At 38.6% G+C, this 17,498-nt stretch overlaps 1 protein-coding gene across 1 annotated transcript in view; it reads left to right on the forward strand.

The window, feature by feature from the left end:
- The first annotated feature begins 11,766 nt into the window (after positions 1–11,766).
- Positions 11,767–17,498, forward strand: part of CYP7B1 (cytochrome P450 family 7 subfamily B member 1) — a 203,036-nt gene continuing 197,304 nt past the window's right edge. Inside the window, exon 1 of the mRNA XM_081265965.1 lies at positions 11,767–12,067. Within this exon, the coding sequence (XP_081122091.1) occupies positions 11,970–12,067 (98 nt within the window). The 5' untranslated portion in view covers positions 11,767–11,969. The remainder of the gene's footprint in view (positions 12,068–17,498) is intronic.

A 17,498-nucleotide genomic window follows, 5' to 3' on the forward strand; every position in this document is an offset into this window, starting at 1 on the left:
CTGAGCCTGTGCCTGGCTCTGTACTTAGCTCTTGTAGGTATTCAACTATTTGCTGAATGATGAAACTGTGTAGGTGAATACGTACACCCTAATTCCTGAAATACTGTTTGCCTTTTAGATTGAGAGCAATTTACACATTAAATTGAAATAGTTGGGTTACTTTATATTAAACACCAAAAACAACATGACAGAGATGAGCGTATAAATATGAAAAGTTGGATTTACACAAGCCAAAATTTAAGATAATTTTCAAGTGGCTTTTGTAGTTTCTACTACAGGTTGTTATTACAAAAGTGTAATTCACACTCAATTCTTACTCATTCTCATTAATGAATGACACTTAAACATATTTCATCTCACTGTAACCTGTAGACATTATTGGATTATCTGCATGAATTATTTTATTTTTTCACAGTCATCAATTCACTAAAATTTATTGCTACTTAATTTTTCAAGCACCTACACCAATAATTTCTAAACTAGGTATGTGTGCCATGAAGATTTTTCCAAGAACTTAGTAAGCACTGAAAGATTTAAGAAAATCTGTTTTTACATTTTCAACTGTTACCTTTTCCTAAAACCAGTTTGCCTGAGAATAGGTCTGGGGTCAAGGTCAATTGATTTTATTTTCCAGTTTTTCCATGCCACAACCAAACTTATAACAAAAGATAAGAGTCATGTGTATGCTACCCTGTTCTGAACAAGGTAGGAGATAAGAAATGGTGCATTTTCCTTGTGTTGAGATATTTTATTTTATTTTATTTTTGTTTTTTTTTGAGATATTTTAAAATGAGATATGTTTGTGCAGTCAGGTGAGCAGTGGTAACAATTTTCTTTTAAAGACATATAACTTCATCATCCTGCCAACTCTTGTCAAAGAAATCATTAATGCTAAGGAAGATACTGAGAAAAAAGCAACCAAAGTGTGTTATTAGGAAATACTGAAGGTTCCTAGGTTATTTTAATAGATGAGAATCTCAGTAGGAAGCTCTGCTATGGTTTGAATTTATCCTCCAAAGTTTGTGTGTTGGAAACTTAATGCCTAGTGGGACAGTGTTGAGAGGTGAGATCTTTAAGACTTAATTAGGTCATGAGGGCTCTGGCTTTATGAATGGATTAATGCCATTATTGTGGGAGTGGGTTCCTGAGAAAAGAATCAGTTCACTTCCCTTCTTTCCCCAACCCGTGTTCTCTTGTTCTTCATCTTCTGCAAGGGGATGATGCAGCAAGAAGGCTCTCTCTAGATGTGGGCCCCTCTATCTTAGGCTTCCCTGCTTCCAGAATTATAAGAAATAAATTTCTATCCTTTATAAATTATCCAATCTCAGGCATTCTATACAGCAACACAAGACAAAGACAAGCTCCATGTGCTATTTGTATGTCTGTCTGTCTATCTATCTATCTACCTACCTACCTATCTCAGAATCAGAAGATAAAAAAGCAGAGTAAAGGCATTTACACACTGGCCCTGTGGAGAATGTCAGAACCTCAAAAGAGTGAGGAGGCTGTGGGAATGGGGCCATGAAAGTGGTAGAGATAGGAAGTTGGTTACATATAGGTAGGATTGATCAAAGAAGTAAATACATTGATGATGATGGAATCAAACTTTCTCACTGTCAGGGGAGGAAGACACACACACATACAGGCACATGCATACACACAAACACACATGTATAACACACATTTTCAAAATGTGCTTTTCTATTTAAACTTAACTTTTTAGTTTTAATTATCTATTTCTATAATACATATAAGTTTCTTTATTTAATAATGTGCCAATAGTAATTGTGTAATAATATCTTAGTTCAGATAACAAAGATAACAGGTCTCATGGTCATACAGAATATAAAAAATTAATTTCAATTTATATACCTATTTTTATTACAGAAAGATATAAAATGTTATCAATAAAAGACCTTCAAGCATAAAAATATATTATGTTAGGATAAAATTTTGTGGGAGAAATGGAATGGAAATATGAGTTCAAGGAGAAAATGGAACAATGTAAAATTTCTGGCTGTTAGAGAAGAGCTTATTCATGTATTTTTTAAATTGATGGTGATGGGCAAAAAAGTTGCTATAGCACCTGGATTGGAGAGAGACATTGAAAATAATATTATTACAATTTTGCTATCAAATAGTTAAAATATGTCAGAGATCATGTTTTGAAACTAATTCTAATTTATGATGGAAAGAGTTTATCATCATCCTAAAATTAGACAGGAAAATAGAGTTACCAAAAAATGTTAAAAGGCACGAAAGCAGCCCTTAAACATAGATATTTTATCCACATATGAAGCTAGAGAAATGCAGTTTCAAAAAATTAATTAATCTTTATAAGATCACATTAGTAAGTGATGAAACTGGAAGGGTCTACTTGACTCTAATCATCTAAATTTCCTTCCATACCAGTGTTTCCCCAGTTTTCCTTTACTCTGTTCCACTTCTTGCCCAGGTCATCTTTCCAACTGTTAGCCAGGTCACCACAGAAATCTAAAACTCATAAAGTCATGGCTTCCCAGTGCTCTCCCCTAACTCCCCCTCCACAGTCCAGGTTGGCTATTAAATGTGCTCTGTTCCATGAGTTCTCTGCAAAATCCAACATGTCCACCTGACATACGGATTCAGGCATTTGATTCTCCAAATTTCCTATAAAAATCTCTTATTTTCATAATATGAATCATGACTCTGCTTCCTAACACAATTATTGTTACCAAAAGTAATTCCAGAGTACAAGATCTTAGTACTAGGATTCTAGAATTAGTTCCCTAACGAGATTTAAAGACACTAATGAATCTGCTGCCAATAGCAAATGGGGCACTGTTAGTCCATGAAGTGCAGTGGAAAAACACTACTTAAATTACCTAGCACCACCCAGAGAGAACTTGCATGTCTAAGTGGTTGCAGGCACAGAAGAATTTAATGGCAACAAGTAAAATTACTGTAGACTGATTCGATAATTTCTAAAAGAGCTGGATCGCCTAGATGGGGGAAAAGGAAGCTTTTAAAGATCTAAATAATTTTCATGAACAAATAGCTCAAACTCTCAAGGTTCACATCTGCTGTAATACCTTTGCTTTTTCGAATCATCACTATTTCCTCTGATCTATTGACTTAAAAAGAAAAAGCAATTCATATTCCTTTATAGAGAATACTGTGTGGCAGTTCAGTACCACACAAAAGGGAGAGATGCAGTACTACAGCTGCATTCAAGGTGACCCTCAAGAATAGGTGTGAAGGGAAGTCCTTCCAGTAGACAGAACTTCAGGCAATGTACCCGATGATTTTCTCTGCCTGGAAAGAATGACGGCCAGATATATGTAACTACAGGAATTGATGGGTAATGGTTAACAGTTAAGTTGTATGGTCATGTATGTAGAAGAAAAATGATTGGAGAATTGTTGACAAGGAGGACTAGGGAAGGGATATGTAGATAGATTTCTCAAAATGTCAACATTTTTTTTTGTCACATGTGAATGCTACCCAAAGAATAAGATCTTAATGATTAGTTTCTTTCCTCAGTTATTTCAGTCCTTGATCAATAGGTTTATGAACAAGATGGCCATGGTATTAGAGATGGAGATTATACAACTGCAAGTTATTAATCTTTCTGTGCCTGCTTTTTCGTACTGAAATGGAGATTATAAAATTATCTGCACACCAGGGTTGTTGTGAGGTTTATATAAAAAAAATGCCCCCAAAAGCATGGAATAGTAACTGACATGTAATAAGTGATTAATAAATAGTGAATGGTTCATTTACTTGTCTGTTTATTTTATTTAGTATTGATTGATTGATCTGTGTACACAATACATATGTAAGTGCCAAATACAGTGAATTCCCTGTGTAAGGATACAGTAGTGAACTCGACAGGCAGTCTCTACTTACAGAAGGTGGTATTCTGGTGAAAAGATACTTGATTCATTACAATGAACCCTAATTCTAAACAGACAGACACACATGGTGCCTGTTGTTAGGGAGGCTACAGGGTATATGAATAAATTGACGATAATATTCAGCTCACTGGATTATTAAATGGTCAAATGAGAAAATGCTTCATCAAAGTCAAAATAAGTACATTTTTTCATACTTTTTTATTATTTATTTATTATTTTCGTTATACACGATGGCAGAATACAATTCATTTCATATTATACATATAGAGCACAATTTTTCAAGTCACTGATTGTACACAAAGTATTTTCACACCGTTTGTGTCTTCATACATGTTCTTAGGGTAATGATGTCTAACTCATTCCACCATCATTCCTTCCCCTTTTCCCCCTCCTTTTCCTTCCCATGATTCGTACCCCCTTGCCCCCTCCTTTCCCTCTCTCCCCTTTGCCCTATCTAAAGTTCCTCCATTCCTCCCATGCTCCCCACCATTGCCATTATGAGTCAGCATCTCATATCAAAGAAAACATTCAGTCTTGGTTTTTCGGGATTAGAGTAATACACTTAGCATTATATTTATTCTCTAACTCCATCCATTTACCTGCAAATGCCATGATTTTATTCTCTTTTAATGCTGAGTAATGTTCTATTGTGTATATATACCACAGTTTCCCTATCCATTCATCTACTGAGGGGCATCTGGGTTGGTTCACGGTTTAGCTATTGTGAATTGTGCTGCTATCAACATTGATATGGCTGTGTCCTTGTAGTATGCTGATTTTAAGTCTTTTGGGTATAAGCTGAGGAGCGGGATAGCTGGGTCAAAGGGTAGGTTGGGGATGTGGCTCAGTGGTAGAGTGCTTGAGCCCTGGATCCAATCCCCAGCGCACATACACGTACATATAAAAAAAAAAATGATTATTGATTCAAAGATACAGAGATGCAGAAAAAAGTAGAGGGTAGAATTCTAATATAAACTCTAATATCTGTGTGAGTTCCAGAAGATCCTTAAAACATTATGTTTGACTTTGCTGCAAGGGTGTGGGGTATGTAAGTGCTAGAGGCCTTGCTGAGATCCTTGCTGAGACTGGCAGTAAGGATCTAGATGAGGAAGAGATTTCCAGATGGTTCAGAACTGGTAAAGGAGAAACAAAAACAAAGAGACAAGGGAAAGGATAAAGAAATTTGAGGTCCTCAAACACCCAAAGGCAGGAAGAAGAAATTCTGAAAAGCCTAAATTAGCTCCTCTGCCTTTCTAGACTGAAAAGCTAGTCCATAAAGAGGGAAGAGACAGGTGAAGAAAAGGCATACCATGTCTAGAAATAAAACTATTGATGTAGAAGGGAAACATGCTGATATCTGTCCATTCATATATGCTCTGATTGTCACTATAGTTAGGGGTTCTGTGAGGATGGTTGGAGAGAACATCACTCTCCCCTCATTTCCTTAACATCTAGGTACATTCCTGAAAAAGAAAATGATTCCTGTCTCTTTTAAAAACCATTTTAAATTGTTGTTCTGTTAATGATGGTTATTATATTTTGAAAATATTGGATGCTCATTATTTAGATGAAATTTTTGATAGTTACTTGGCATGGGACACCCCAATTGCTTGCTCAAATGAGATATGAGTTGAACTGCTTTGCATTTCAAAGGCGGGAGGTATGAAGAAAATTCTGGAGGCAGTGTAGAACCAGAGAGACTGAACTTTGCCAGGGGGAAGCATAAGATATCTATCCTGGCCCAGGAAGACTGGGAAACAAAATATTGAAGATTCTTTGGATAGTTATCTGTGAATATTATCAGAATTAAAATGGGGTTACTTTTTGCCAAAATATAATTTTAAAAAGTAAATAAAGCCGGGAAATTGTAAAGAAGGGGATCTCATGCATGATTGACTGATAACAGTTAACTATTCACAAAAGACTCTGCCAGAACCACAACCTTACACAAAGGCCCCTGCAATCCTACATAGAAACAACTTCTGGGGACTTCTCCCCAATAACTGTCTGTTTGATCTGAGATGGATGCCTTCTTTGTTATTGATCCCTATAATCAGATGCTATCACTCCAAATAGCTTATGTAATCCTCTCCCCCTTGATTCAACCTATGATCATGCTCATAGTTGCTACAGTATCCACACTTCCCTGGCAAAACTCTGCTATTCCCAAATAACCTTATTCATCTTTAGAGAATCTTTCTTTCTACATTGCTTAGGTCCTCAGAGAACCAGCCTGGTCCAATTCAAAAGAAAATGCTTTTGAGTTTATAAAATGTTCCCTTAGTGAACAGGACTGGCTAGGGACTGGGGGCGGAAGGAATGGTTCTCGTTAAAAGAAATTCTGGGACAGCCTTGTACTTTCTGTCCTGGGAAATCTGGGTTCAGGGATAATCGGGAAATGAAATGTTGAAAGAGCCAGTATGAGTCACAGACAAAGAGACTGAGTCTTGAGAGTTGGCATGGGAAGTAGGGTCAGATGAGAATGTGAGAATGAAATAAGGTTTAGCACGAGATTGAGAATTTATAAACCAGAGTATTCAAAACGTTAAGTGTGTATAAGCAATGCCAAAACTGTTAAACAAGAAATGACAAAACTCTCCAATCCTTCCCTTCCTTTTGGAGATAATCAGAGCCATCTGTTCCACCAATTTTAAAGCTGCTTCAAAATAATTATATTCAGGTCTTACCTAAAATCGTACTTTATATATATATATAAAGATTTAAATGGAACTACACTCTCTATTGTTGGGTCACTTTGCTCATTCAACAGGATTTTACTTAATAAGATCTTTGCCTACCATGTCTATGTGTATCCTGCACTAGACTGAGTGTTAGATTAATACTGCAAAGTAGTTTCATAGAAGAAAAGAAAATGAAGAGAAAAAAGGAACAACAGTTTAAATTGCAAAGAATGACATATTAATCAGTAACATTGTGTTCTGATATATTTTTAGCCAGATTTGGTGCTTACATCTGCAATGCCTCACCATTTACTATGTGCCAAATTAAACAATAACTTTCAGGCTTGTATCAATCTCAGGATATATGATTATTGCTATCTCAGCTGAAATCAGACCCTGAATACCAGCATTCAGGAAAGAAAAAAATGACACATTTTGCAAAGGGCAGAAGTAATACATCAATAAGCTAACACCTCAGTAGGTTGAATTTGTCTTCTGAACTCATTTCTACTTATGCCCTATGCCAATGAAGCAGAAGTTGCTGAACTGACAAAAAGGTAGAAGCTTCAGGCATTTCCATTGTTATATACCTACTCTTCACAATTTAAATCTTATAAACCTATGAGGAAGGTAATTTCATATCATTATTTATTTTTTTCAAATATTTATTTAGTTGTAGATGTTTATGTGGTGCTGAGGATTGAACCCAGTGCCTCACACATACGAGGCAAGCACTTTACCACTGAGCTACAGCCTCAGCCCCTCCTACCATTTCTTTTGGATGGAAAAACTATACTCGGAGGTACCCAAGGCCAAAGAAGGCCAACCTACAAAAGAGAAGCTCAATTCTCCCCATGGGGTACATCAGTGATGGACAACTCAAAGTAAAAACTGGATCCATAAAAACTAAAGAATGGTTGAAAAGGTATAGTACAGGGTTAGTGAAAGAAAGCTTTACAGAGAGCAAAATGGTACAATGAAAGAGGGGCCACTTCATGTCAGAAATAGTAGCTGAGTAACCGATCTTGTTTTTATGTGAAAGAAAATTTAGGTTGAGTATCCCTAATGTGAAAATCAAAAATATTGGGCTGGGGATATAGCTCAGTTGGTAGAATGCTTGCCTCACATGTACAAGACTCCGGGATCAATTCCCAGCACCACCAAAAAAAAAAAAAAAAAAAAAAATGTGGACTCTTACATGATGCCTTAAGTGGAAAATTCCACCCCTGATCTCATGTGACAAGTCACAGTCAAAACACAGGCATACTAAAAACATTGCACAAAGTTACCTTAGGCTATGTGTTTAAGATGTATATGAAAACTAAATGGATTTAGTGTTTAGTCTTGGGTCTCATTCCCTTATTAATCTCATTATGTATATGCAAATATTATAAAATATGAAAAATCTGAAATCTAAAACATGACTGGCACCAAGCATTTTAGATAAGGGATAATCAATCCGTACAATATCTATATCAAAGACTTATTTTGAGTGTTAGAAAAAAACAAGGTATATAAAACATGCAGCTCATCTTCTTTTCCTTCTTCCACTTCTTTTTTTGTTGTTGTTTTTTTCTACTTGTAGTGGAGGTCTTCATTTTAACAGAAGGGGTTAGAAAATCAGAGCTGGTTATGATAGAACTCATGGTCAGGGGAGGAGAGCAGCAGTCATTGCTTTTAGTTATAAAGTATTATGCTTTGATATGATTCAAAACTTAGTCTGTATTTTATGTCAAAGATGACAGGCCCTTTCAGGCTTCAGCACTCAACTCTGATTTAGGGATATTGGGAAAGAAATATGTGGAATTCCACTTTGCCATTCCCCACAGTGATACTTTCTAATGTTTTCCAACAACTGAAGCCCTTTTCCCTTGCACATCATTTGCTTCACAGGAACTCACAAGATTGAAGCCATATGGGTGCTTGTTCTTAAATTCCCCCCACCATCACTTCACAATCTTATGCCAACTAGTTTCTTTTCTTACTTTATCCAAATTAATCCCTTAATCCTCTGCATCTTAGCTTTTTGAAGGAAGTGTTACTGCGTTCATTTGTACAGGTCCAACAGACCAAGTGCAGCGCCATAGATACAGTTTGCATTTAACAAAAGTTGTTGACTAAGTAGGTGAACTAGGAGGTTTCAGTTCAGTGTAATAGTGTTTTCAGAGTCTGAGCAGGAGAATTAGGATGACCAGGTTGAAATGTAGGTTAAAATTTCAAACAATCTCTCTCTTTCTCCTCCTCCTCTTCTTCTTCTTCTTCTTTTTTTTTTTTTTTTTTTTTGGTACTAAAAATTGAACCCAAGAGTGCTTAACCACTGAGCCAGTCACCTCCACAGGCATTTTTATTTTTTATTTTGAGATGGAATCTTCATAAATTGTCTAGGGCCTTTGTAAGTTGCTGAGGCTGGTCTTGAATTTGCAATCCTCCTGCTTCAGCCTCCTGAGTCACTGGCATTACAGGTGTGCACCACCACATCTGGCTCAAACAGTCTCTTGAGAATCAAAAAAGAAGCCCTAGAGAGAAGTAAGGTTAGAGTTCAAGCCTGAATGCTATATTAAAAAGAGAACAAAGGGGGATGGGAGTGTGGCTCTGTGGTAGAGCACTTGCCTAAGAGGCCTTATGTTCAACCTATTCAATCTCTACCACTGGGTGGGGGGGGGGGGGAGGAAGATGACAAAAGAAAACAAAGAAGCTATTGGTATTAGTTCAATTTTTGTTTCTAGAACAAAATACCTGAGATTAGATATTTTACATACTTTATAAAGAAAAGGGATTTGTGTAGCTCACAGCTTTAGAGATTCCAACATGAGGTCCCACTGATTCAGCCTCTAGTGAGACTCCCCTTGGCTACACCATGTCATAGTAGATGGCATTATGGCAGGAACACATGACAGAAGGAAAAAAAAAAAAAAAAAACCACATGGAAAGATAGGAAGCCAGAGATGAATTCAGGGAGGGTGAGGCCTGCTCTTTTATAATGAGTCACTTTTAAAAGAACCAGGGTCCCCCTGAGAACTAAGGACAGTGCCTACAATGACCTCATCAACTCTGTCCCTGACCCATTAGGCTCCACCTCTCAAAGGTTCCACCACCACACTGAAGACCAAGCCTCCAACACAAAAATGCATGGGGAACAATCACATCCAAACCATAACACCATGTCAATCACCTGGTAAATGGGGGTCACCTGGACTGCTGGGGTGAGGCTCTGCAGTACAGACCCACCATCCTGATACTCATGGCTATTACCTGAGAGACTCTTATGCATCATCTTCTCCCTTTATTCCCTCTGCTTTTACGTCTGCTTTTGTTTCTATTTTCTTTCTCAGTGTGTTTCACAATCAATACTTTCTGAGGAGAAATGATAAGATTAGGCCAGTTATCCTCTGGTACTGAAGACATTTCTTATACAGACATCTCAAAGTCTTAAGGGCCAGCCCATGATGATTCCTTTAGATTCCATTGTTGATCTGATTAGTGTGTTGAAGGTACATGAATATTAGCAACCAACCAACGTTGAAAGAACAGTGGCTGATTACTTAAGAGAACTGGTGGTCAGCTAGAATTTTGCAGTTGCTATACCTGGGTGCCTTATGAACCCTTGTGTTGGAATTAACGTAGGTCTGCCAGATTTTAGATTTAGCAAATATAAGGACCTGGAGATAAGCTTGAATTTCAAATGTACTACAAATAATATTGGATGAAATATTTGGGACATAATTATATCAGCTAAGATGGTTCTTGAGCTCTATCTTTATAGCAGGAAAAACAGACTTAGAAATAATGTAGGTGTAGTAGAAACACATGATGGAAAGAAAGGTAACAGCAGAGTGTCAGAAGTATGGGCAGAAAAGATGAATTACAAAAATGAGTTGGGGACAATTTCTAGAAGCAAGTGGGACTTGAACTTGGCCTTGAGAGGTAGGTAGAAGATTAGAATTTAGGAGACATGACCATTTTTCAGGCAGAGGGAACATCCTAAACAAAAGTGTGAATGGGTTCACACTGAGCAACACAACGGCTCCAGCTTTAGTATGTATCCTATTGTACTAGCCAGGGCAGTTGTACCATGGAGACAAATTGTGGCAGCATCTCATCACGGGTGGAAGATTTATGACTTTATCAAAAAGAGTTCTGGGTAAAGTAAAAGCCAGTCAGCGTTTTAGGGGCTGTCAGATTAGGAAAGTCCAAGATCACAGGAGATGAGTTTTCAAGCTATTGTGTGATAATTCTGAGAAGAATGGAGATAAAGTCTTGCATGATGCAAAGGTCACAGATATTTCAAAATAGACCAAGGGGGTCTGGGGCCACGGCCTACTCCTGTAATCCTAGCAGCTCGGGAGGTTGAGGCAGGAGAATCGCAAGTTCAAAGCCAGACTCAGCAACTTAGCAAGACCTTAAGCAACTTGGTGAAACCCTGGGTCTAAATAAAATCCCCAAAAGGATTAGAGATGTGGCTCATTGGTAAGCACCCATGGGTTCAATTCCCAGAAAAAAAAAAAAAAAAAAAAAAAAGGTCAAGTTTAGAAGGGTAAGAATTTATCTACTGAAACCAGGATGAGTTATACAGACAGACTGAGCTTCACTGTATTTCCTACAAAATACTACTTTAAAAACTTGTATCACAATTTGTGAAGGAAAGTTTATGTGTGTAAAATATCTGGTGGATGATCATTACTCAGGAATAGATATTTTCCAAGTTTCCTCCTTATTCTTTGTTAGTACAACCTGTGGGGCTTATGGCTCTCAACTGTGCTGTTCACCATCACTCCTCTTACAAGCTGGCTCTAGGGGCCTTTGGATACAGTAGGCTCTCAACAAAAACGTGTGAGCAAAGAGGGTGTTAAGAAGGAGGTGAACATGAAACCACCTGGTGCACTTAGCAGGTACCGGCGGCTGGCCCAGCTCCCAGGGGGTCTCTGAAGACTTCGCCTGCGTCAAAGCGCAGAGGCCAACTTTCCAACCCTCACAGGAGCAGGGACAATCGCTCCTCCCGCTGGGTGCGACTTCCAACTCAGAGGAGAAATCCCCCTCCTCCAGGCCTTCCTAATTCCTTACCCCCCCTCGGTTGGCTCTTCTTCCTGCCCCAAGGAGCAGAGACGCAGTTTTCCAGAAGAGGCCGGGCGGGAGGGGGTGACACAGCGGGGCGGTGCACGTGGTTGAGGGGTGGGCGGGGGGGAGGGGAGTCCACTAACTTTGTAATTCAGCCTCCGAGACCCGCGGTGACATTCCTGTAGGCGCCGCGGGCAGGCCAGCTTCTCCCTCCCGGACCTGGGGGCGCCGCTCAGAAAAGCGGTCGCAGTGTGCAGAGTCGCCGCCTGCGCTGGTCCCCCCGGGCTGCCCATCGCGGCCCCGCGCGCACTGGAAGGCGAGAGACCTGTCCTCCAGAATGGGCTACTTCTCGGTGGAGCCGCTCAGCCTCCCGGGCCTGGCGGTGGCGGTAGCTCTGTTACTCCTTGCCCTGTGCCTGCGCTCCAGGCGCATCAGGTAAGCGCCCGGGCCTTTGGGGACACGCATGCGCCTTGGGCCCCCGCGGCCCGCGCGCGACCCCGATGGAGAAAGGAGACCCCTCCATGATTTCCAGAGTAGATCGAAGTTGCTCGGGGCCACTGGCGTTCTTTGGGAGCGTGTGTAATAACAAAGGCTTCCTCTCTTTCTCGTACGTAGGCATACGTGTTGAAGCTCTGGGACCGAATTCAATTTGCTGCTCCAGCTTAGGTTGTTGTAATCCCAACGTTTGCAGTGTGCGTTGTGCATCGCGAGTGGCTTTCGCACAGGCACATTTTTGTGCCACGTTTCTGAATTGCTGCTTTATGGCCTAGAATTCATAGAGCGTTTCTGGAAGGGATTTGTTTGTTTGTTTGTTTGTTTATTTATTTATTGCATTTCATTCACTTGAAATGAATGTTTCAAGAAAATGTTGGTGGGTGGGAGGGACAATGAAATCTGGGTATCTGTGCCTCGGTTTACCTGAATGTACCTTGTCTGCAAAAATGGAATCGTAGCACTTAACGGATGGGAATTTTTTTGAGGAGTAGTTGCGTTAATAGTATGAATATACCATTGCTTTATTTTTATTAGAACAAGAAAAATACCACAGCCTAGAAGTGTGTCATTTCTTTAACTGATTTGAAACAGGGAAGTAGAAAAAAATCATTCACGTGGAATTTAACTTCCTTTTTCCTCTGTCTCCCCCGTCCCTCCATACTAGTACAGTTTTCGTGCTTTTTTAGTTTTTATTTTTATTTTTAATGTGGTTCAGGGAATCCAACTCAGGGCCTTGCACATGCTAGGCAAGCCCTCTACCATGAAGCTGCAACCCCAATCCTAGTTTTTGTGACTTTTGAAAACCAAGCAGGTAAGTTTTGGGGGGGATGCAATTGATATTTTTAACATACATATTTACAGATATATGTATCAATGTATACATGTATATGTACATGTGATAGTTTGTTTCTCAGCAATTTTTGGAAAAATGGCACTATTGTACAGGGTATAATTATCCATAGACATTTCTAGAATGGCTTCAAGTGAATACTCCAGATAAGAGTACTTGCTTTTCCTGCCATTCGAATTTTCTGGTTATTTCTGGAATGTGCAATACCTTCTCCCAGTGAGAGGCCTCTTTTCCAGTGGCTGTTCTCTTGCTTTAGAGCCAAGGATGATTAGGACACTTTAACTTCAGTGTTATGTGATTCAGTGGAGGTTCCACTTTCTCTATTTGCAGTATAAACCAAAGCCAGTGAAGATATAATTCTAGATATCTTTTTATTAAAAGAGAAGGTGGTAGACAAGAAGGCTATTTGTTCTACTCCCACTTTACATGCAGGGCAGGAACAGACAAGCTGACTAGGACTTACTGGACATTGATGGTCATTGGGGTAAGAATGTGGAACTTGGGGGAATAGTTGGGAAGGCAAAAGGGCAGGTAAACTTTCTCCCCAGCATTTTGAAAATAGATCCCTCTTACTCTGCATGGCTAAAAATTATTTTGCTGAGATATTCATGTCATCAACTGCTAACTTCTTCATACCAGAGAGACTCTATTTAAAAAGTTTGATACACTGCATTTCAGAATATACGTTAGCTCCATTTGACCCAGTACCTAGAGAATCCTGTTCTTTAGTGCTGCTGTTTCTGGTGTTTGGAAGTTTAATGCTCTCGGAAAATGTCTGAAGTCTCCACTAAGAGGGGAGACCATGATTGGGAGTCCCTTATATATTCTTACCAATTTTTTTATGCTTATACTAATATGAATGAATATGTGTTAACAACAAAAGTAGAATATTCTCTGTTGCAACTTTTTCTACTTTATGATATATTTTATACACCTTTCTATGTCAGTTTATAAAAATCATTATTTGTAATGATTGTAGAGAGATCAGTCTCTCTCACACACACACACATACACAAAAATGGATATCTTTGGGCTCATGTGAAAATATTTATGTAGGACTGTGGAGTTGTTATCAAAAATGTATATGAGCTTTATATTTTAATAGATGTTGTCAAATTTCCCTAAGTCCCAGTTTATGTTACTTCTAATCATCTATATAAATGTAAACTTCCCTACATGCTAATACTAATAATTTAAATCATTCTAATTTTATCAGTCTCATACTACAGAAGATAAAATTTATCTTTTACTTCCTCAAAAAAGGAAGTTTGGATATCTTTAAAGGATAAGCTCTTTGTTCTTCTATAACTTGTTTTTCTCTTGTGTTCTTCATCTGATCATTAATGATTTTTCACATACTTTCGTACCTGCTACAGTTATTTTTACTATTATAATTCATATTCATTTGAGAATTTCTAGACATACCTTCTTGTTTAGAAAGCACTTTTACATCACAACATGATAAAAAATATTCACCACTGTTTTTCCTTATAATTAAATTACTTTATTTTATTTTATTTATTTGGTGCCAAGGACTAAACCCAGTGGCGCTTAACCACTGAGCCACATCCCCAGCCTTTTAAAAATATTTTACTTGGAGACAGGGTCTCACTGAGTTGCCTAGGCCCTCACTAAGTTGCTGAGGCTAGCTTTGAACTTGCAATACTCCTGCCTCAGCCTCCTGAGCTGCTGGGATTATAGGCACGGGCCACTGTACCCAGCTCATCTACTTACTTTAAAGAGATTTTATATATACATTTTTATTCTCATTCCATTTTTATTATTCAAACAATTATGTGTAAAAAGTATGTAATATAGCATATCATAGGAACGTTGGATGTTCTGATGTAAAAATTTCAATGTTATATAAAATTAGTAAAATGAAAAACAAAAGGTGAAAACCAGCTCAGAAGGTATTTATTGTCTACCTATCGTTGATTCTGACTCTTCTTGCTGAGCATTCTGAGTTCCTTCCCTCCCTCTTTCATCCTTCTTTTCTGTCCATCCTTCCATCCCTCCATCCTTCCCTCCATCTTCTCTCGCTCCCTTTCTTCCCAAGACAGGGTCTCACTCTGTTGCCCAGCTTGGCCTGGACTCCTGGGTTTAAGTGACCCTCCCACTTATGCCTTCCTAGTTGCTGGGACCACAGGCATAAGCCACCATGCCTGGCCACTTTGATTTTCTTTTGTGCCATTCTTTTCCCCTGTTGAGAAAATGACTGTTGACACTGTCAACCACAGAAGCCACTGTAGTACTTTTCTGGGGAGACGTCATCGGGTTGTCACTATGGGGTTGATGGGAAGTGGCTAGAATCAGGATGTAGTTTTGACAGTAGAGTCAACAGGATTTGCTAATGGTGGGTAAGGGAGAGAGAGGAATCAACCATGAAGCTTACAAGTTTTATTTTTTCAGGTGGGTGAATGGTGGTGTCATTTCCTGAGATGGGGAAATTATATACATAATTTTGTCATTCAGCATGGGGCAGTTCTTTAAGAATTTTCATCCCTCCATCCTTTGATTTCTTTTGTTTGTTCTTCACTGAATATACATATATATATTTTTTTATATTTGCTTATCTGTGGAAATGTTAGATGAATCCAAACTTCACCATTTCTGGTATACAAATTCTATATCAGACATTCAACGGTGGTTATTTGTAGGTAATATGTTTTTGTGGATTGTTTTTCTTTTTTTATGCTTATAAGCATTTTAAAATCACATCAATATTTTAAAATTGTGTGTGTAATATGTACATTTAGCACCTAGAAAAAGATTAATGTGCCTTAAGGTAAAGGCTTTTCCACCTACATTCACTTTGGGAAATTGCTACTTTCCTAAAGTAATTGCACCTTATTTTTTTGTAAACTTTTCCATCAGTCATGTATGAGCATTTCAGTTGCCTTACATCCTCACCAATGTTTGATAAGGCTAGTATATTGGACTGTAAGCATGATCCTTCTAGATCCTGGATCATTATCTTCCTATGAAGTATTGAATTTTCTTTTGGCATGCAGACACATTTCTGTCTGATTATCCTGAACTTGTGAAAGCTTGGTTTTATCCTTTATCAAAGGGAGTCTGTGGAGATACTGACTATGACTGCCTTCTTTGATGGGGCCATGATCTGAATGTTTATGTCCCTCTAAATCTCATGTTGAAATCTTGCCCCTCACACAAGTGGGGGACTCAGTCAGACAGACACTTCCATAGTCATGCTCCTAAGCAGGGGATCTAATAGAAAAAACAGACATGTGGACCCAGGGGGCACCCATCGTTAAGAGTGAGCAGTACATGGACAGGGGAGGAGATAAGGAAGGGAGGAAATTCCAGAGACCACAAAAAGAACAGGCCAGAATTCCCCCACTGGATTCCTAGTTCTGGGGACCCGTCTCTTCAGAGAAGTCTGTCTCTGCATCTCTGTCTCTTTTCAATAAACCTACTTCTTGCTTGCTAAAAATAAATAAGTAAATAAATAAAAGAAATGTTGCCCCTGGAAGTGATAATATTAGAAAATGAGGGCTTGGGTTCCTGATAGCAAAGCAAGAAGGTGGCCACCTGAGAATCAGAAAACAGGCCCTCACCAGACACTGAATCTGCTGGTGCCTTGATCTTGGACTTCCCAGCCTCTAAAACTAGGACAGAACTTTCCCTTGTTTGTAAACCATCCAATTTATGGTTTTTTGTTATAGCAACTCAAACACTGAAATCTGTCTCCCTGGGGATGGATAGCTTTTAGCTTGGCCTCCAGGCAAATTCCTTCCTCTGAGTTCTTTGTAATCTTACCTGCAGATGCACTCCTCCAGGGTTGGCCAGGGATTTTTTAATAAGTGGTGTTCATATGCAAATTTTTTGGTTGTTCCCCTCTTGGTTTAGATTTTTCTCCTTGATTTCCAGCCACTTCATACTCTGAAACCTCAAGACACATTGTAACTTTTTGCTTTGGGTGATGTTTTTACGGTGGACCTCATTCAACGTGGTCTGTTCTTTCAGAGTTTTCATTCCTTCGTTATCTTTTTCCTTCAGTGAATATAAAATTAAAAAAAAATATTTAGTCATCTCTGGAAATGTTAGGTTAATTCAAGCTTCACCATTTCTGGTATGAAATTTTAATATCTGAGGTTCAACAGTGGTTATATCTAAGTAATGTGTTTGTGTGGATGATTTTCTTTTCTTTTTAATTCTAACAGGCACTTTTACATTGCCTTTTTAAAATGGGCATTTCTAGCTGGGTGAGGTGGAGCACACTTGTAATCCCAGTGATTTGGGAGGCTGAGGCAGAAGGAGTGCAAGTTCAAGGCCAGTCTCAGCAACTTTGCAGGATCTTCAGCTGCTTAGTGAGATCCTGTCTCAATAAAAAATAAAAAGGTCTGGGATGTAGCTCAGAGGTAAAATGCTCCTGGGTTCAATTTCCAATACCAAAACCAACAGCAAAAACAACCCCCCAAAAGTGTGTCTTTTATAAAATAAAAAAAAAAAATATGTATTTAAAATAAAACTTTGATAAATTCTTCTTCAATATGT

Source organism: Spermophilus citellus (assembly GCF_964194105.1).
Source record: "Spermophilus citellus genome assembly, chromosome: 14".
NCBI lineage: Eukaryota > Metazoa > Chordata > Mammalia > Rodentia > Sciuridae > Spermophilus > Spermophilus citellus.